Source organism: Cibotium barometz, chromosome 8 (assembly GCF_041138505.1).
Source record: "Cibotium barometz isolate CiBa-2024 chromosome 8, ASM4113850v1, whole genome shotgun sequence".
Taxonomy (NCBI): domain Eukaryota; kingdom Viridiplantae; phylum Streptophyta; class Polypodiopsida; order Cyatheales; family Cibotiaceae; genus Cibotium; species Cibotium barometz.
Window position 1 is genome coordinate 3,003,001 of NC_141053.1, and position 20,356 is coordinate 3,023,356.

At 45.0% G+C, this 20,356-nt stretch overlaps 1 protein-coding gene and 1 pseudogene across 6 annotated transcripts in view; one reads left to right on the top strand and one right to left on the bottom strand.

Moving 5' to 3' along the window:
- LOC147635831 (F-box protein At5g39250 pseudogene) overlaps window positions 1-18,010 on the bottom strand; it is a 58,881-nt pseudogene extending 40,871 nt beyond the window's left edge. Inside the window, exons 1-2 of one of the 5 annotated variants that reach the window (XR_015266434.1) lie at window positions 17,084-18,010; window positions 16,592-16,644 (exon numbers count right to left, since the gene is read on the bottom strand). The product of XR_015266434.1 is annotated as an F-box protein At5g39250 pseudogene, transcript variant X5 (transcript). Of the gene's footprint in view, window positions 1-16,403; window positions 16,853-17,083 lie in introns of those variants that run through there. The other 4 variants (XR_015266431.1, XR_015266433.1, XR_015266429.1 and 1 more) reach the window with 4 other exon arrangements.
- On the top strand, window positions 9,531-11,887 carry LOC147635832 (uncharacterized). Its single transcript, XM_086802030.1, has 2 exons — window positions 9,531-10,536; window positions 11,742-11,887. Exons 1-2 carry the CDS (start codon window positions 9,531-9,533, stop codon window positions 11,885-11,887), a joined length of 1,152 nt encoding a protein of 383 aa, XP_086658156.1.
- Window positions 18,011-20,356: the final 2,346 nt, after the last annotated feature.

A 20,356-nucleotide genomic window follows, 5' to 3' on the forward strand; every position in this document is an offset into this window, starting at 1 on the left:
ATGTCTTTCTCATACTAGGCCAATATAAATAGCTCTCCAAAGCTTGAAGTGTCTCTATGCCCCATGTATGGAGAAGCATGGCACTCTTCCATTACTTTGACCCCAATTCCTTGTGTTACACATGACCTGGGTTTGTATCATAAGAAAACACTTCTTGATGACATAAAAAGTCACCAAATTTCTATTCTACAATCTATTCCAAAACCTCTTTGGTAGCACAAGGATCCTTCATCAAAGTGAAATCCATATGATAACCTATAGAAACCGCATTGCTCAAGGGTCTCCGAGATAATGCATCTGCTTTCTTGTTGGCTTTGACATTCATTGGCCACAACATGGCCTACTTGGTTCAAGACTGCTCCAATGCAATCTCATCAGCTTTGGTCCACAAAGATCCCATGGCTTTATTTGTCGAAACATGCAATGGGCTAAGTACCATTGCAAACCATTTGTCGAACTTCCTGGCATGATATCAATTTGATGATCTTCCGATCTCTCTGGCTTCTTTGCCTTCCTTTCCCTTACCTATCCTGAAGAAACTGCATTTGAAAGAGTAGGCCTAGGAGTAGCGTCCTTGTCTCCTCAATGATAAATAGAGCACGTAACTCTAGATTCTTCTGCAACAGTGACTCAAAAATAGGCTTTAGCAGCTTCGACTCCTTCGGCTTCAGTGGCTCAATCCTTGATGAAATCTACAAACATCTGAGCCTTCTTTGCTCCTGTTCTCTTTTGGTTCTCCAAGAAATAAATTCTTCGTCGCTGAGAGGTCGTCTAAACTGCTGAAAGTCATGGTACTCTTCTGATGTCATGGCCGCGGTTCCCATCAAGAATGTTTCTAACAACCTCATGGTTGTTCCCTTCATGAGGCCCATGGTCTCCCTCTGCTCTCGACATGGCTCTGTCACCCCAAGAAAGTTTCTTCGAGAGAAATCCTACTCTGATACCACTGTAAGCCCGTGGGGCATGCAGTGACAAACTCAACCACGTGTCCAAGAGATAAAAATATAAAGAGAGAGAGGAGACAGAGAAAAGGGAATGGGGATCTTGCACAGTACACCACATTGAGCGGGGAACAGGCCCTGCCCCCTCTTTAGGAATTTATTTTAACAGTCCACGGGCTTTTCCAAGCCAAGACCAATACAACAAATGAATACAATATCAAACAAATATGCTGATGTAGGATATCGATGTCGATGTCGATGTCGATGTCGATGTCGATGTCGACGTACAAGATCTCTGATGTCGAGCACACCACGGGGATGACCCACACGTATCTCTCACCGGGCTAGTACCAAATCCAAATATCCAAATCCAAATCCAATGACTCCAAGTCCAATGAATCCAAATCCAAGTCCAAGTCCAAGTCCAGATTCAAGTCCAAGTCCAAGTTCCATAACCAAGTTCCATGTTCATGTCCGACCTTCATGCCCAACCTATATGTCTAAGTTCCATGTTTATGTCCAAGCTTCATGTTCCATGTCCAAGCTCTATGCCCAAGTTCTCCATGTCCAAGATATATGTCCAAGTCCAAGAAACACTTGCTCATCCCATGAGTAATCTCCACGAGTCCTATAGCCTTGTCCATGAAGAAAACCATGGAAAAGCTCTTTCTCGCAAGAAAACTGATATAAAACCTGTTTTAATGATTTTTGGGCGATAAAAATGTCCAAAAAGCAGTTTTTAGGGTTTTTGAAGCAGTTTTAGGATTTTTGAAATTTTTAGGGTTTCTGAAATTTTTGTCCGTACAGCTCCGTACATGTGTCCATATCGCCCATGCATATGCCCATACAAGTCTAGCGCTGATCGTACATCTGAAAAGCAAGTTGGAGAAGGTGTTGATGGCGAAGAAGAAACTCTTTGTGATCATAATGATGTCCACACACACTCCACGATCTCCTTCAATCTTCAATGATCTTGTTCGTGGTACTACAAGAGAAGTCCAATCCTTTTTATACTTATAAGAGACCCTGCTTTTTGCCAAAAAGCCTTCATGCTTTTGCTTTGCCTTTTTATGCTTTGCTCTTCTCTTCCTGTCTTTGCTTTTGCTCTTTTTACTTTTATTAATAAAATATTACTCAACTTTTGGTGCTTTGCTTTTTGGCCTTAGAGCTGCTTTTTGAGAAAGCGCCTTTTAGCTTTTTGGTCTGGCTCAATCTCCTCTTTCCAATGGTTACCTTGGCTCACGGTCAACCCTGTTTTTTGACTTTTTGCTTTTCTTGCTTTTTGACCAAGAATGGTGCTTTATCTTAATCAATCCTTATGGACCCTGTCCCCATGTCTTCTTCCACTTGTTTGGTGTCCGGGCATGGATTTCATTATGTGAAATAGAGCTAGGAGGGCCAAATAGTTACAGGACCCGAGCCTGGAAGCCCCTATCAAGGTGAGTATAAAAGAAATAAGAGCCTGGTTTTTATATCCCCTACAGGAGCTGGCCGACTTGCTGTAGAAAAGGACTCACGACTAGCAAATCATAAACATGTGAAAATGGGTGGCCACCCCTATAATCAAGGGCCTTGAACAAAGGAAAAAATATGGTGCTGTCCGGGATAAATCTAGGCACCCCTGATACACAACTTGGGCACACTACCAGGAGATGAATAATGCTAACACAAGACCGGTAGTCTCATCAATTACCTCTACAACTCGCTTGTTGAAGTAAACTCCACGATCGAGTTAGGTCAGCTGGGATACAAAGAGTACATTGAGGGCCAAGTTGGGAACAAGATAGACATTGTCCAATGTTGCTTGATTGGGGCCTATGTTGGTGCCAAACAAAATGGTGCCAACAAATTTGATGGGCATCAGTGTGTTGTTGCCACACCGAACTTCACCCTTAGCAGATCGCTGAGAGATGAAAATGTAAGCATTGCGTGCCATATGGTGTGTAGCTCCATTGTCTACTACCCAAGTGACCGCATGGCCACAGGGAAGTGTTGGGTGAGCTTCGATGATAGGCATAGAACAATCATCAGTTAACTGACAAATCTGAACGAGGGCGGACGCTTCCACACGTGGACTGCCTCATCTAGGTTGTTATTTCTTCTTCCTTCTAGAAGAGTGACCAAAATCAACCTCAGATGTGACCTGAGCGACATTGGCCGAGGGGTCGGGATGTGGTGTAAGAGATGACCAATTAGACATCTCTTCCAGGGTGGCAAAAGAAACCGACTGGGTGGGGGGGCCTTGAGCGACTTGACCAATGGGTCGCCACAGAGATGATCTAAGCCAATTCGTACCATTGCCTTGTTGTGGGTTCCTTGGGGGGGAACCTTGCAAAGTAGGTGCTGGATTATTACCCCCTCTTGACCGCCAATTAGGGGCATTGCTGCCACCTTGGTTGTTTTGGCGATTCGAGTTAGTGGGGTTGTTGCCTCTATTTTCCTTGGCTTTAATGCCACACTCATCATCAACATGACCAGGCATTTGGCAATGAGTGCAGAATCTATTCTTTTTGGGAATATTCTGCCTATAGGGAGTGGGTGTTGAGGCAAGATTTTTGGGATCAGTATTGTTGCCTTGAGGTTTGCCTTGATTACCTGAGTTGCTGTTCCTCTTCCCTTGCTGCCCTTTTTGAGTAGGGGTGGTATTGGACACAAGGGCCCCCTCTTGAGTAGAGGAGGAAGATTTCTTGGGATGAAACTGGGCATGCAACCGAGCGAGGCACGAGAGTTGGCACTCACACTCATATAGGTTAGGCATAGGTTCTAGAGTAATGGTCTATGTGACAAAAGTAAAGAAACTAGGAGGCAACTTGTTCAGTAAAGTGATAACATGGTCTTCTTGAGACTTGGCGGAGCCAGTGGTGGCGTACTCCGCGTTAAGGCGTCGATATTCAACAACCTTCACGGTCAGGTCATCACTCTCTTTTATAGAGAAATGTTGGATTTCATATTCGAGATCAATGCGATGCATGCGATCACGTGCTACATATCTCTCTCCAAGGTGTGCCCATCTATCAGAGACATAGGGGAGGCCCCGAAAACTGCTAGAGTTGTGAATGAAACTCCGGCAGAAGGCCTTGCATGAGCTCCACTATGGCAGTGGCATTCCTAACCTCCCAATACCGGCAGGAGGTGCTAGTGAGGGGTGGGGTTTTGGTTCAAGTCCCTTCACCAGGTTCTAAGAACCTTGGGAAGTGAAAACTTGTTCCATAAGATTGGCCTAGGTGGTGTAATTAGACCCATTGAAACGAGTCTTTTCTGTGAAAGTATTTCTGAACATAGAGACGTGAAAGGAAGGAGGGGGGGAGTCCAGGATGGTTGGTACCCATATCTGGAGTGTAAAGGGTGAGGAAGAACTCCAAAAAATCCACTAATACCAGGCACAGGTGTAAGACCTGGTGAGGGTACTCCATAAGATGGAATATAAGGTTGGGCACTCGACATAGGTGGAATACCTGGCTGAGGCACAAATCCTTGAGTGGGCACATAAGCAGGAAAAAGCATTAGTGCCAGAGATGGGTTGGTAAACAACCTAATACCCCAGAATGCTGGGTGGCACCGCAGTGCCAAATGGCATAGTGCTGATAGATACCTGTGTTGGGTAAAACCCATACGCAGGACCTAATGGGGGTGCAGCCGGTAATGGCTGCAAGCCAACACTAGCAAGAAAAGACATGGGTTGGGTGGGAGGGTTTTGTGCTTGAGGTTCAGCAATATTCCAAAACACATTAGGAGCAGGAACAGAAGGTGAACCAGAAGAGAAAACAGTGTTACCTCCTTGAACACCAGAAATCTAGGAGTGAATTGTACTCCTAGACCCTCCTCTATTTGGGTTCACATAATTCTAGGGATTGAGGGTAGTTGATGGTACCATATGTTGAACCTGTGCTACAAAAGAAGACACTCATGTAGAATTAAAAAACATAAGTAATCAAAGGCACATACGAACCTGACGCGGTCACTGGCAAGGTTGATGATGATGGATCTCCGCACGACCGAGGAGGTACCTGTCCTTCCTGAGAAAAAGTCCCATACCGAAGACCAGGCTGTCGGCTAGACTGAGTAGCAGGACTCTCCAGATGAGGCTGGATACCTGGGTCCAGTACTCGCACACTAGCTATAGGCATGTATCCTCCTCTGGAAGTGAAGTCTGATAAGCTCGGAGAAGAAAGACGAGATACCAAGGGTGTAGAGGGTGAGTAGGTGTAAATGGGTTGGTCGTCTCCCAATGAAAGACCTCGAACGGGGCTCTCCAGTGAATAAGGAGTCCCATCCTCTATGTGATCTATATCTAAATAAGGAGGATCAACATCTGGTAAGAAAGGTTGGTCCTCCGGAATCGTGGGTAGACGATCCATGCTGTGTGCTCTCAAGGTCTTCAATCCTTTTGCTCACAATAGCTCTGATACCATGTGAGGGCAAAAGGACGAAAGGACCAAATGTATGAGAGATCACAGCAAATCAACCCAGCATGAAATGAGTGAGTGTATATATGATAAAATCCAATACAACAGCTCAGTGTGAGACTCTGAAGGAGCAGAGAGGGCTGTTGTCCCATGATAATGCAGAGGGTGGAAAAGGCCACAATCCAAGGCAGATGGTAGGCTGCTGTCCCGAAGAAATGAGCAAAGAGGGCTGCCATCCCGATGTCGAGGTAAAGAAGCAGAGAGGGCTGCTGTCCCGGTGATAATGAATGAGGGTGGAGAGGGCCGCGATCCCGAGGTAGTAGATGCTGAAGTAAACCTGCTGGAAAGCTCTACTGTAGCAGAGAGGGCTGCTGTCCCATGTGCTGTAGATAAAACGCTGATATGTAGGCGAAAAGCTACTGCAGATCTGCTGCTGAGAAACACTGAAGTGCAATAGACGAAGGCTGCTGTAGAACATTAGCTGTAGGTAAAAACGCAGATACAAGATAATCGGACTGTAGCAGCAGCAGGAGAAGATAATCGGCCAATAGCAGCAGCAGGAGAAGAACTCAGCCTGTAGCAGCAGCAGGAGAGGATGCGCAGCCAGAAGATGCAAAAACACCAGCAGCAGCAGAAGGTAATGATGCACTGCCTGAAGATGAAGGAGCACCGGCTGCAGCAAGACTCCATGTTGTGATGTACAAACTGAAGTGAATAATGTTGAGTTTCTTACATATGCTGTAGGACTGCTGGTCGGTCAGGGTAACCTGTGGGCCAGCAGCAAAGACAAATAAAATGCCAAAAATACCCTTTTGGGCTGGACAAAATGGCAGGTAAAGGCATGTTTTCACACAGACTACCCCCTACAACCCACTCAAATGAGTTAACTACATATCTGCTAAAGCAAATCACATGGCTGAAAGGTCAAGTCCGTGAGCTTGAAAATCTCCTTGCGACTTTGGAAAACAAGCCAGCTCCGGACAACCAAAATGCCGCGGAGCTCATTGCAAAGGTAAAAGAAGAGGTCATTCATATTCTCCATGGTCAATGGGGGCAGCTTCAGGGTGGTTCAGACCGTATGCAGAAGTGCCAAGAGGCCTTCCTCAAGATCTTGCGTCACGTTCCCTTTCTTATGTTAGAATATTGTGCATCTCCGTGTTTTGGGGCCATGCCTATTTATTGGGTTTTATCCATTTATTCTCCGTTTAGTAGGTGGTGAGAGTAGGTGGTGAGGCTGTTAGCCAGCTCTACATGCAGTCAGCCAGCTTCTATGCATCACTATATAAGGGGCCTTGAAACCGATCCCGTCAAGTGGGAAAGACTCCGTTGGACACCCACACGCGTAATAGCACAACTTAATTTCACAATTTGAAATGGACAACTTAATAACAACTTGAAATTGAAATGAAATGAAATGAGATAAATGGACACCAGCACTGGGGCCGGAACGGGCCGACCCACCCCCTCAATATATGATATACTTATTGGGAGTATTTAACAAATACAATGCTCCATGGGTTCCAAGAACCAGATGATGTCCATGTACAAATGAATACAGTACCAAACAAAAGGCTCGAAGTAGATGTTCGAAGTAGAACGACCACTTGAGCGGTCCAGTCTCTACGGTCCTGTGCCTTCACTGGACTCCGCGGAGAGCGCCCCACTGGTGTTCCAAGACCACGCACAAACAGGCGCTCCCGTACTAACGCCTGGCTCTCCCTATCTCAGCACCTTTGGACCGTGGTTCTCCAAGAGCTTGGACTACCCGGCACCGAACGGGTGTTGCCGTGGAGAGAGTCCCTTATCAGATTTATCACAAAGTACTTTATTAAATCTGAAAATTCACTTACTTGTAGATTGAAGACCAATACTCATGGTGTCTGTGTGCAGTAACTTGAAAGAGACACCGAGACACAGCAGCCTGTCGAGGAGGTTGAGGAGGAACTGCCTGTGTTGAAGATGTAGCCACTTGAAGAAGGAAGACGCCGCTTATGGAAAGGAGGCACAACCACCTACCGAGGAGATCAGCCACCCGCTGTGTAGGTCACAGCCACCTTCTTGTGGAGGAGGGAAAAGGCGTAGTAGCCACCTATGGATAGATTGAACAGCCCCCTGGAGATGGAGAAGTAGCTGCCAGTTTGCAGAGTATAGCCACCAGCCGCCCAGGTGTAGGAACACAACAGCTGGAGAATGAATACACAGACGCCTTCTGTGGTTGGCAGTACAGCCTGTAAGGCTGCCTGACTGGAGGCCCACACACAGCCTTTGTGGTCGCCTGGCTGGAGAAGTATACACACCAGCCTACAGGATAGGCAGTGCATCGCCTGGCTGGAGAAGTACACAGCTGCCTGCAGAATATGCAGCCTGCGCAGCATACAGTCGACTGTATGAACAGTAGCGCAGCAGTTCTTGTACAGTCGCTGCCTGGTTATATAGATACGCAACAGCCTGGGAAGGAGTAGAAACGCAGCCTGAAGTGAGGCAGCCGCCCTGAGGGATGGAGATGGCGTCGCTTGAAAATAAAACCAAGGAGATGATCGCCCGTGCTCCTCCACGAAGGGTGGTCGTTTTTTTATGAGTATTGGAGAGGGAGTAAACAATGAGATTTGGCTGGCTCCCCACGTATGCATGTGGGCGGCCAGTTCCATGGGGGTGTGGGTAGGTGACCATGCACCCACCCCCACACACACATAAGTCAAGTGTGGCTCCCCACCTTGGCCCCTAAGTGGGTGCCCAAAGGGGATGCCCACTTTTAAGTGAGTGAACATATAACCTTATAAAACAAAAGGTTAGAATATAAAATATTAAACCAACATGTGCAATACACTTACCACCTGTTCACACGCAACAAACTCGTCAAAAGACAGAGCAAACTTCACGACTCACTGGCACGCATCCCCGCTCAGTAAGTTACACGTCAAGCAGGCAAACACAAAAATACAAGTCATGCGAAAACAGTTTCAAACATGAAGAACATGAGTGCATGTGCAAATAGTATCATGGACATATCTCCCGTTCATGGAACAAGTACAAAATATCTGTTGGCACAAAAATGGCACGACATAAATAATAAATCCTGGTCTTCCTATGGAGTGACAGTCCCATAGGTAAAACACAGTTCCAGGCACGAGCCTCCCTATGGAGTGACAATCCCATAGGCAAGACACGGCACGAATACTGGCTCTTCCATGGCGTGACAATCCCATGGCTCGAACACAGTCCAGGTCATACACGGGTGGCACCAGTCTGGCTCCCATCCATACGACACCATCCTGCTAACACACGGGTGGCACCAGTCTGGCTCCCGTCCATGTCAGCAAAATACTGGCCTCTTCACATGAGACACTGGCCTGGCCTCAAGTGAACGAGACACAAAAACTGGAGATGGACCAAATGGTCGGCCAATTGGTGACAGGCCTCCTCATATTCACTTTCATGATCCAATCCTAGCACAATCGCAACACTCTCTTCCTGGCTATTGCCATTGTAAAAGCTTCATGCTATAATAAAAAGTGATCTTGTCAACAAGCTCTCTCTCTCTTTCCTTGTTTATGCTTCCGCTTGTGGATACTCCAACGGTATCGAACCTTGAGGTCCCGGCTCTCCACCTCTAGGCGACTTTCTTCCCTTCTTTGCTTGCGTTTTTGGAGCTCGATCTGCACCTGCATTTTCTACAAGGTCATAGTAGCAATGAAACGTGTTTCTTATGTTTAAGAAACATGTATGAACATCTACCCGTTTCATACGTAAGAAACGGGGTTTCAAATGAGTTTTTTTTTTTTACCTAAAAACATTAAATGTAGAGTACGGGCTGCCTCGTTTTTTGAGGCGATTATGAAAGTACAACCTCGTTGAGTAACCACCACCTTGACTCCGGAGAACGTCGACTTCACTCTGCACTCCTGGGACCAAGTGAAGGTGACCCTTGGGCCTTCATCCACTCTTCTTGTTCTTGCATGCAGCCTATTCTATATCTCGAGTTTCATCATGCTAAGGAAGAGCTCTCCTTTGTGGGACAATGTGACCTTCGATGCTGTGAATGCAAGATATAGTGGGAACGGCACAACGAAATGGACTTGCAAGTTTTGTTCCGAGAAGCACTGTGGAGTTGCTCAAAGATTGAAGGCTCACTTTTCCGAAACAAAGGGCTTTGGCATTGGCCCTTGTACAAAAGTGCCGAATAATGTTTATGACAGCCTCAAGGCCTGGAAATCTGAAATGTTGGGAGTTTCTATTGATAAGAGTGCCTGCATGGGATCAGCCTAAGACATCTCTCGCAGCTATTCCAGCATCTCAGAGGTCACTGATCGATGTGAACGATGACGTTGAGAGCACGCAGGTGTCGCAAACTGCAAGCTCAACGTCCTTGCCAACAGCTAAGAGAAGTGCTCTTCCTCTATTCAAGCGAGGAGATATGAGAGCATCCATGCAAAAGGCAGCTATGAAGGAGGTAACTAGGAAGGTCACGAAGTTGTTTGTGCAATGTGCATTATCTTTTCATATCACTCGGACTCCTCAATGGAAATCAGCTATGCATGCCATCTCTCGCATTGGGTGTGAGTGGGAGGGTCCAAACTATGAGACATTACGCACCAAGGAGCTTCGCTATGAGAAGGAAGCTTTGACGAGAGAGCTGGAACCTTTGAAGGCAACATGGGAGACGTATGGATGTACCTTGCTTTGCGATGGATGGTCAAATGTGAGAAAGAGGAATGTATACAATATTTTGGTTTCTTCTTGCAAAGGAACCATGTTTCTCCGTGCCATAGATGCATCAGCTGTAGGGACTGTGGTTACAAGTGCATTTATATGGTCTCACTTATGCCAGGCAATCAATGAAATAGGTGCAACCAACATTGTGCAGGTCATTACAGACAATGGGTCAAACTGTGTGGCCATGGGGAGGATGCTTGAGGAGGAGTTCTCTCTAATAGTTTGGACACCTTGTGCCACGCATAGCCTGGACCTCATGATTGAGGATGTGGGGAAGCTACCTTGGGTGTCTCATATTTTCTCTTCGGCATCAAGCATGGTCAATTTTCTCTACAAGAGACCCAAGGTTTTGAGCATGTACAGGGCAATCAGTGACCTTGAGCTTCTAAAGCCTTTGAAGACAAGGTTTGTGTATATGTTCATAGTATTGGAGAGGCTTGTCAGAGTACATGGCTTGCTGCGTACAGTTGTTTGCCGTGAGTGGCAACAATGGGATGATAAGAATGATCCTAAAGGCACTGGCTTTCTATCACATGGTCATGAGAGATGCTTGGTGGGAGTGCTGTCAGAATATGCAGCGGAGATGAAGACAAGATCTGAAAACACAAGAGCAAGTGCACTAAAAAAAACACAACAACAGAGAGGGGGAGAGAGAGGCGTGTACCTCTACTATATACACAAGAAAACCCGAATACCCGAATACAAAGTGTGTGGGGCTGTCAAAACCCCCAAGGATCACCTCGTAGAACGCTCCTGGTACAAGACTCGAAACCTGCAAAACAAAGCCAAGCAACGTGAAGGGGGTGCAAGCCTGACTCACCTTTGCGAGTTCCGAAAGATTCCGAGACTTTACGGACAAGTCGATCTCCGAAATTATCCCCTAGATATTGTGGACCATTTTGTATTACACGACGGATTCGTTCAGTCGCATATGAATTGGATTTGCCTTCTCATGTGAAAGTTCATCCCGTATTTCATGTCAGTAGACTTAAGGAAGTACTAGGTGGAACACACCAGTTAGTTACTCCTCAAGAAGTCATAGATGATGAGGACATGACATTTGTTCCACACAAACCGGAAAAGATTCTTGGATTTCGTGAAAGACGATTGCGTAATACACTTCTCACGGAATACAAGATCAAGTGGAAGGATCATGTTGAGGAGGACGCTACATGGGAGACATTGACTACCCTTCAGAGGGATTACCCTGGGCTTGGGGAAGCTCGGAGCTAGGCAGGCTGATTGGCGAGCTGGGCTAGGGATAGACTAAAGGGCGGGCACCCAAGTATGGACGGGTGGGCGCCCAAGTGTGGACGCCCGGTGACCGGCCAAGAGCCTATAAAAGGGTGGCCAAGGTTAGTCAATAGTTCATAGAGTCTCGCGTGTCTTTATGAGAGCTCTATGGTCAAGAGCCTTGGATCTAGTGCAGGCATGCATCTGCTTTATGCAACCAAGGCCAGCAGCAGTCTCGAGGCCCGCGAGGGTAGCTTCGTGGCGGTATGGGACATCATGAGGTAGAGATTGGTCGGTACGTCCAGCTAGTTAGCTCAGCTCGTGGCTCGGTGGGGATAGCCAAGACTTGTGGGTTTTGTCCACGTTTGTCAAGGTTGGGAGGTGAGTCAGGCCTGCACCCCCTTCACATTGCTTGGCTTTGTTTTGCAGGTTTCGAGTCTTGTACCAGGAGCGTTCTACGAGGTGATCCTTGGGAGTTTTGACAGGCTAGGGGCCATTTTATATGGCCCCTATGAACCAGTCAGCCAGCATAAAAGACAGCCGACAGCAGCATCAGGCTCACGACTTGCTCCTACCTCCAATCAGCCAGCATAACTCAGTCGACCAGCACACAGGGAGAGTCATGGAGCAGCAGGGGCAGTCGGCCTATGTCAAAGCACTCAAACCAGCAGTCGGCCAGTGTCTGGATCAGCCAAGAGCCACAGGACAGCCCACACCTGAGGAAAAATAGGGAAAAATATGGAGAGTGGGGAAAAATGAGAAAACACCTAAATCGGGCGGACACACCCACAACAGAGGCCCTAGTGTAAATATACAGATAGGAGATGACTGCTAACATATGCAACAAGCCTAGTGAAGACGATGAACCCCATGTACAGCGTTCTCCGATTGACAGACACGGAGGGAAGCACTATTGGCCTTCTTTATGAATTCATGGACAAAATAGGAGAAGCTCTTGACTCATGTACTGCATTGTCTGCAGCCAGGTACTCATTCTTAGCAATTGCCCATGGCTAAAGAATATTTATAACTTTATGTTTTCATTCTCTCTAAACTTTGTTACACTTGGATTTTCTTATAAAGGGTCCAAGATCTTAAAGACATATGGAACCAACGTTGGGATTGGTTTCATAGGCCCATCCATGCCATTGCCCATAACCTTCATCCTCTATGGAGGAGTGAGGTGCAGTATGTGAACATAGAATTAGAGATGGATGGACGGCCTACATGAGCAGGCTTGTGGGAGATGACAATGATCTGCTCTTGAAGCTGGAGGATGAACGTCTTCTATTCCGCAATCGAAACGGTGTTTTTAGGTCGCACACTACAAAGAGAGAGGAGACTCAATTACAACCAATTTCTTGGTGGGAGAAATACGGCATTGAGGCACCTCACTTGGTAAGACTCGAGATTTAGCCCCAATAGTTTGTTATTAGAAATTTAAAGCATGTTCCTATAATATGAGCAGTGAGGATGTCTATCTTGTTTTCTTTCAGAGACGCATAGCAATGTGAGTTCTCTCTCAGGATTGTAGCTCTGGGTCTTGTGAGAGAAACTGGATACCCAATATTCCACAGGATGACAGGGATATATACACCATGCTCTACAAGGAAATCACTGCTCCATCTCGCAGCACACGATCTCAGGCAGGAGCTTCAGCTGGTACTAGTACTTCGCACGCACCTCCAATATAGGATGCATTTCATGAGTCTTACGGGAGTGGCACTAGTAGTGAGGATGAGGCTGATGATATTGAGCGTGGTTGATGAAGATATAGATTTGGCTGCAGGTCAGGACGATGATGAGTCTTGACTCTTGAGTCTTCTGTTGTAGGAATCACGACTTAGGATTTAGGATTTCATTTACAGCTTGCCTAGTGTTATTTACATTTATCTTTACTCTAGTCTCTTCATGAATCATGTGACATGGTTTATCATTGATGACTCCAGAGTGCAGGGATTTCATTTACATGATTCATATGTAATCTCGTTTGAGTCATTATTCGTCTATGCTTTTGCTATAATCATTGTTGTTTGTTGAATGTTCATTCATGCTTTTGTATACAACGATGAATCATGATCAGTCTATGTTTGCTATGTATCATGTATGAGTCATGACATGAGTCATATTCTATATATGTATAAATTTCCATAGTTATTTTTCAGTCCGAACGAAACCCGTTTCTTACATTTTACGAAACTCGTACGAAACCTACGAAACCCGTTTCATACCTCCCGTTTCAGAAACAGTTTCAGAAACGCATGGCAACTATGTACAAGGTGGCTGCGTTTTCTGCTTCATCAAACCCTCTTCATCTACATTTTTGCTTGTTGGCTGCCCCTGCTGTTGTGCTACATGCTGAGCGTCAAAGGCAAGCTTCAAAGTGGTGTTTTTCAGCAGTTTCGCACGGTGAAGAGTTGTTTTTCCGTCTTGGACAGCAGCTAAAGGTGTTTTGTTCACATGTGGAGGTGCCAAACAAGCGGCTCTTTCTGGTTCTCTTCTTCCTCTCCCCCCTTACGAACAAAGAGGACAAGTTGGACGGAATCAACTACGGTCATTGGAAGCTAAATATGTGGATCTGGTTCATCCATAAGGGTTTGTGGGAGATTGTCCAGGACAGTGAGAAGAAGCCTGAGCGTCTTCAAAACTCGAGGCGTTGGACCCAAGTTCGTGAGAATTCCTTGCGGAATTACAACACTGGGAGGATTGTGATTCGAAGGCGCACTCTGTGCTTGTGCAGACCATTACAAAGGAGGTCTCACCGGCCGTGCAAACTCTTACCAATGCACATCAAGTATGGTCCAAATTGGAGGATCTCTATGCTCGAGATTCATCAATGCAGGCAATTACTTTTTGCAAGGGCAACTCTACGGTCTATTATTTCCTACTGGTAGTTCTATATAGTCGTTCCTTATGAAGGCCAAGGTTATCCAAGACCACTTATTGACAATGGGTGCTGCCTTGTCCTCTACTCAGTTAGCTACACTTATCCGCACCAAGGTTCCCCGGAGTATGATGTGGTTTCTTGGGCTTTCAAGTGCTAGGTCACCACCACTCGATTAGCTCCCTTCTCTTGGAAGAAGAGTCTGTCCTCGCTTCTTAGGGTAAGATCAAGGTGTCTTAACAGTTCAGATTAAGCACTTACTTCGATAGTCAGAGTTGTTGCTTCTCATGTGGGAAAAGAGGACATTTGTCTAAGGATTGTTTGTCCAAGAAGAAGAACAAGACCAAGGGCAAGTCTTCATCTTAGAAGACACAGCACAAGACAGTGATACAAATACTTCCAATGACTCATCTAAGGCTCCCAAGACGCTTCCGACTTGGGAGGACCTCTCTAGTAAACATGAAGTTTCCCCTATGTGCTTCCAACCAGAGGAGGCTTGTGGGCGGGAGAAGAGGCTAGTAGCAGCTCCATTTTCTAGTGCATGGGAACCGTGAGTCGGAGTTCCAAAGCATTAAAAATCTAGCAAGACAAAGTCAACTATGGTGTAGCATAGACTATGGACAAGATATGTTCCGAGTTCATTGTTGAGGTTTTAGGATGTGATGTGTTCACAATCCATTGTTGAGGGATTATGGGCACGGTGTGTGTGACAACTCATCATTTTATTCTTAGAGTTCCCTCCACACTGGTGTGGGAATGCAGAGTTAAGCAAATTTCTTTGTTGTTTGTGGTGGCATTACGTTTCGAGGAAACGGGTTGGTGGGTACTCTCTCCGAGGTGATTCCGGTATCTACAGTACTGTAGGGTCCATGGTTGCATCTTCATCAGCTTATCTTATCAGCTTATCTTCTTCAGACTCTTGCACATTATGAGCTACAAAGGGGGTGTTAGAATATTATGCATCTCAGTGTTTTGGAGCCATGCCTATTTATTGGGTTTTATCCATTTATCCTCCTTTTAGTAGGTCATGAGGCTGTCAGCCAGCTCTACATGCAATCTGCCAGCTTCCCTACATCACTATACAAGGGGCCTCCTCATATTCACTCTCATCATCCAGTCCTAGCACAATTGCAATACTCTCTTGCTGGCTATTGCCATTGTGAAAGCTTCATGCTATAATAAAAGGTGATCTTGTCAACAAGCTCTCTCTCTCCTTTTCTCTCTCTCTCTTTCCTTGTTTATGCTTCCGCCTGTGCATACTCTGACACTTATTGATAGTGGTGGCGAGCTCACTTAGCATTATAGACCACCTTTGTGGTTGTTTCCCCCTCCCCCCATTGTATGAGATAGCCTTCTCCTCCTAGAACGACCAGCCGGAGGAGAAGAGCATCCTCCCCTTTTATGCATATTGACTCTCGCTTCCCATTTGAGGACGAGTTTGTACTTAGCCATTTTGGTTGTTTTTCTCACTAACTAATAGAAGGATCTTTTTCCCCAGGTAATGTAAGGAGAAACCTGCAAGAGACAGCTGGTAACATGCAAGCCATGGTTGCAGCCAAGGATAACAAATGAAGGCCCTCAAAATCTAAGTGGGAGGATTACCGGAAGAATGGTGGAGTTATGGGATTGATACATGCGGGAGAGTGCATCTCTAAGTCCAACCATCCAAAGGATCAGCAATAATAAAGGAGGAAAACCCATGCAATGGTCACCTTTGATAATAGAGCCAACAAGGCAAATATCCAAAAGCAATCAAGGAAACTGAAGGGTACCAAGGTATGGATTGCAGATGAGCTTACCCCAATGCAACTTATTCAAAAAGGGACCAAACTTGCTAATGTTTGAGGAGCACATAAAGCAAGCAAATGGGCTGTTTTTCCGTTATAGAAAAGCTCTTATTCAAAATTTGTGCAACCTGAAACCAATTGCTCATCCAATGGCACAAGCTACCAACACAGTCTCGACTCTCACCAACATCCCATGACAATTAATCTGGCACTGTTGTAAATGTTGCCTCTCCTAGTGGGCCAGTAGATGAGCAATAGGACTTCCTTTTGAGTTCGGCTTGAGGTTTCTTTTTTAAGACCACAGGTTTGGCATGAGACCTTCAATTATGTATTTGGTCTCATAGGCCATTTTGGCCTTCTGTGAATGTTAATAGAACTCTCTCTCTCTCTCTCTGTGGAAGACAAGATTTGCTTCTGGACCATAGGTAAGAAAGTTAAATATGTCACCTCTGCCAAATGGCTAGGATGTCCTACTAATCTGCACCAATGGTCCAATACACTGCAACTGTCCTACTTCTAAAGTCGAGCTTACAAGCTACTTTGGTGACTATCATTTTCAAAGCAAACTTGTTCCTTGCTTGTACCAGAGTAGTACTGGCTGTCAAATGGCAGCAAGCTAAAACTTACCCGAAAAATCAGAGTTTATGTTAAGATCTGCACCAGAACAATTTCCCTGAGACCTGTGACGAATCAGGAACCACTCTATTAAGATCATAATAATACATGCACCTGTAATTCTTGCTTAATAACCTTGACAACTTAATGTGAAGCTAAGGGTGCTCTCCAATGTACACAAGCCAGGCCCAATGATCTGGGGATCTTTATCCCAGGGCCACTGCTTGTATCTCCACACACCAGTAAGAACATGGATAGTGGCATGTGCAGAACCTGCCATAATGTGCAGCACAATTCAGGCAATTAGCAGTATTGATCATCCCAAGCCAATGGTTGAAGGACTATGCTCTAATCAAGCACATGTTGGAGCAAAAATTTGTAGTTAAGCACATGTGGGAGTAAAAATTTGAAGTTTTCCCCCTGGTAATTAATGTCATCTGTCCTGAATTTTCTAAATTGCTAATAACCTTGCCATAAAATAATGCTCATGGATGGGGCAAATACCTTCCTATCTTGGATGAAAGAGTGGCCCCAATAGATCCACAATTTCACTTCCAATCCAGCATCTCCAGCAGTAACAGGATCTGTGTATTAGAATCCGCAACATCGCCGAAATCGAGCTCTATGCCAAAAGCCTCCAGCTGTCCATCCTGAGAATCAACAAGGAGGAGGGCCAGCCATGCCCTGATCTCCGAAACGAAAGGGTGCTGGGAGGAGAACTGGAGGAAGTCATAGGTATGGGCCTTGTAGCCCGGACCGTCCACGTAGTTGAAGCCCGTCTTGTCAATGATACAGGCTACTTGGTCCCTGTCCCTTCTCCTCACGAGCAGAGAGACTCTGATGGTTCCTGCAAAGGAGACCTGGAAGCGAGAGTTGACAGGGATGGCCATCTTGAAGGAAGGGCTTTGCAGATGCTCTCGCATACTTGTGCATATGTTTCCGGGAGGATTGAGGATGCCCGAAAGGGCGATGGTGGCCGGGATAACATCAGAGTAGACGGCCACAGAATCGATCCATATGTCCACATAAAACTCAAGTGCTTCGAAAGAGAGTTCGGGGGTCGAAGGGGAGGGTCTTGACCTGTGCCCACAGAGGCTGGAGAAGAGCTGGTAGTACCCCCGCGATGATCCGATTGCCGGTGATGGTGATAACGATGATAATGATGATGATGATAATGGCGATGGCAAACTTCGAGCTGTAGAAGGCCACCGCCTGGCGCACACCAGTTTCCAAAGATAGTCCTCTTTGGCTACCTCTCTCCACTGCCTGCTTACGCACATACATAAGGCAAGCTCTTGGCCGTTGAGGAAAGGGAAAACTGCCTTCAAGACCTCGCTGCAGCAGCTGCTGTTGTCCGCCATGGCAAGGTGGGAGGTGAGAATGGTGATGGCGAGCTTCAGTATAGAAGAGAGCTGTGCGGCGGTTTCACACGTGCAGACTTATTTTTTAACTCTTGATGTCATTTTAACAATGACTACTTGAGTGCCAAGGAGACAGATCCTAATAGTAAGGTGTTGAAGTCCCATGCATGAGGTGCTGGGTTCAAAACCTGCTAGCTGTTGGTGGTGGTATGAAAAAGCACACACGCATACGAGCACAAAGATCTCCAAAAAAAAAACAATGACTACATGAGCATAATTCAGTGCAATGGTTAAAGCTTTGCAAACCTTAAGCGAGGTACAGAATGTGACAACTTTATTCAGGTCATATGGTTTCCTTAAGATCGGCATCCTCCTCTAGCGAATGTTGTCAAAATGGTCAATAATAGACAACTAGCATGGAGTTTATTACATTGCAATAAGCATGTGAAACTCCACATTGTAGCCATGCTCCCATGCATTCTTGCACAAGCTCTTATAACCCCTCCAAACTGATAGGGCACAAGGAACAATGAAAGAGAGTTGTTTTGATGTCAACATACACACATGCGAGTGTCATGCACATGGATGGTCGAAATTTGTAAAGCTCATCGCTCTTTATGAACTTTGAAACTCTAAAGGGCATTAAATAGAATCCCTTACACATAGCATGATTGAATGGAGTAGATCCTCCATCCTTGAGCAATGCATGTTAAGGATGTCGAGCATGCATCAATTTTGTAAAGCCCCTTGTGCCACACTTGTGAAGGCATCCCAAGAACACCAGGATGTCGAGCATGTATCAATTTTGTAAAGCCCCTTGTGCCACACTTGTGAAGGCATCCCAAGAACACCTTCAAAAGTTAGAGTTTTCCATATGATTTCACTACACTTTTTGCATACGCCAATAGACTCACTAAAAGTCTATTGACCTATGAAATCATAGACTTTGACTAAAAGTTTTCCATATGAAATCATCACATTTTAGTAGACTTTTTGCATAGGTCAATAGACTTTGACTAAAAGGCTGGCCAATGATAATTTAAAGATCTCGCATGATGGTACACGATCATGGCATTTGTTCAAAATAAGATGGATGTCCAATCCCATATTTTTTATTCTTGATTGATAAAGTTGTGCTCACATTCACCAATGAGAGATAAATACAAATACATAAAACTTCGATATGAGTTGACAAATGTTTTTCAATTTCTTCGACTATTATGTGCCATCAAGTTACCATAAGCACTCAAAAAAAGCTTAGTTTTCTTTAGGCCCCTTCCACCATTTCTCTCACAAATCATGCTCGTGAGTGGCTTCCATTGTCTTAATACAACTCTTTTCACATGAACTAGCATGTGTTTATCTTTTTCAAACTATTTTTGGAAGTGTCTACAAACACAAAACTTTTATACTACTTTCCTTTACTTTAAACCACCTCTTCCTTTTGTCCTTTCCCTTTTCCCTTTTCCTTTACTATAGCCTGTCAATATGAACAAGTGTGTATTTATCTATTTTTAAAATACTACTTTGGAAGTATCTACAAACCCAAAATATTTATACCACTTTCATTTGCGTTAGCCCACCTCTTTCTTTTGTCCTTCCCCTTTTCCCTTGTCCTTTACTTTAGCCCATCAATCACTTCATTACCATGTCACTTTCAAGTTTCATGTAGTAATTCATGTCATCAATTATGAAATATCAATTCACGTTATTATATTCATCTTGGCCATCAAGAAAATAACACACTTCCTTGAAGACCTCATTAGGGTAGAAATTGTTTGTGGAGGCATGGGGGAAGGAAACAATGACCATGAGCATTGAGATCTTTGTTTCTTTAAGAATTAAAGTAAATTAAGGCAAGCATGAGGGAGGGTGGTGTGTGTGTGTGTGTGTGTGGGAGGGAGGGGGTTAAAAGAGACACTGGACTTAGAAATATATGGAGTATTTGAGAGACTCGATCATGATAAAGCAAATATAAATTAAGGCAAGCATGAGAGGGAGGGTGGTGTGTGTGTGGGGGGGGGGGAGGGAGGGGGTTAAAAGAGACACTGGACTTAGAAATATATGGAGTATTTGAGAGACTCGATCATGATAAAGCAAATAGACTTAGATTTCTCTAAGAATGGTTTTTTTCCATGCGTGTACACATTTACAATATGCTTCAATGGACAAACTTTTGGGTTGATTATAATTTTTAAAAACATTCAATCTTGTAAAGTGAGACACTTGGGTTAAGATAAATATGAAATTATTAGAGAGACCCAAAACAAGTTCATGCACATGTCATTTTTATATTTTTTTAATATAAAAGATATATACTTTTGTAAAACTATGTCATTTCTTTACTAATGCATATGTGTTCTTAATTGTGATGTATATGTTATGTCTTTGCTAATGTATATATGTTCTTAGTTAT

Coding starts and splice junctions, on each gene's coding strand:
- LOC147635832 (XM_086802030.1), top strand. CDS start 9,531: ATGTTTATGACAGCCTCAAGGCCTGGAAATCTGAAATGTTGGGAGTTT. Junction 10,537..11,741: donor GCTGCGTACAGTTGTTTGCC/GTGAGTGGCAAC, acceptor GTCTTGTACCAG/GAGCGTTCTACGAGGTGATC.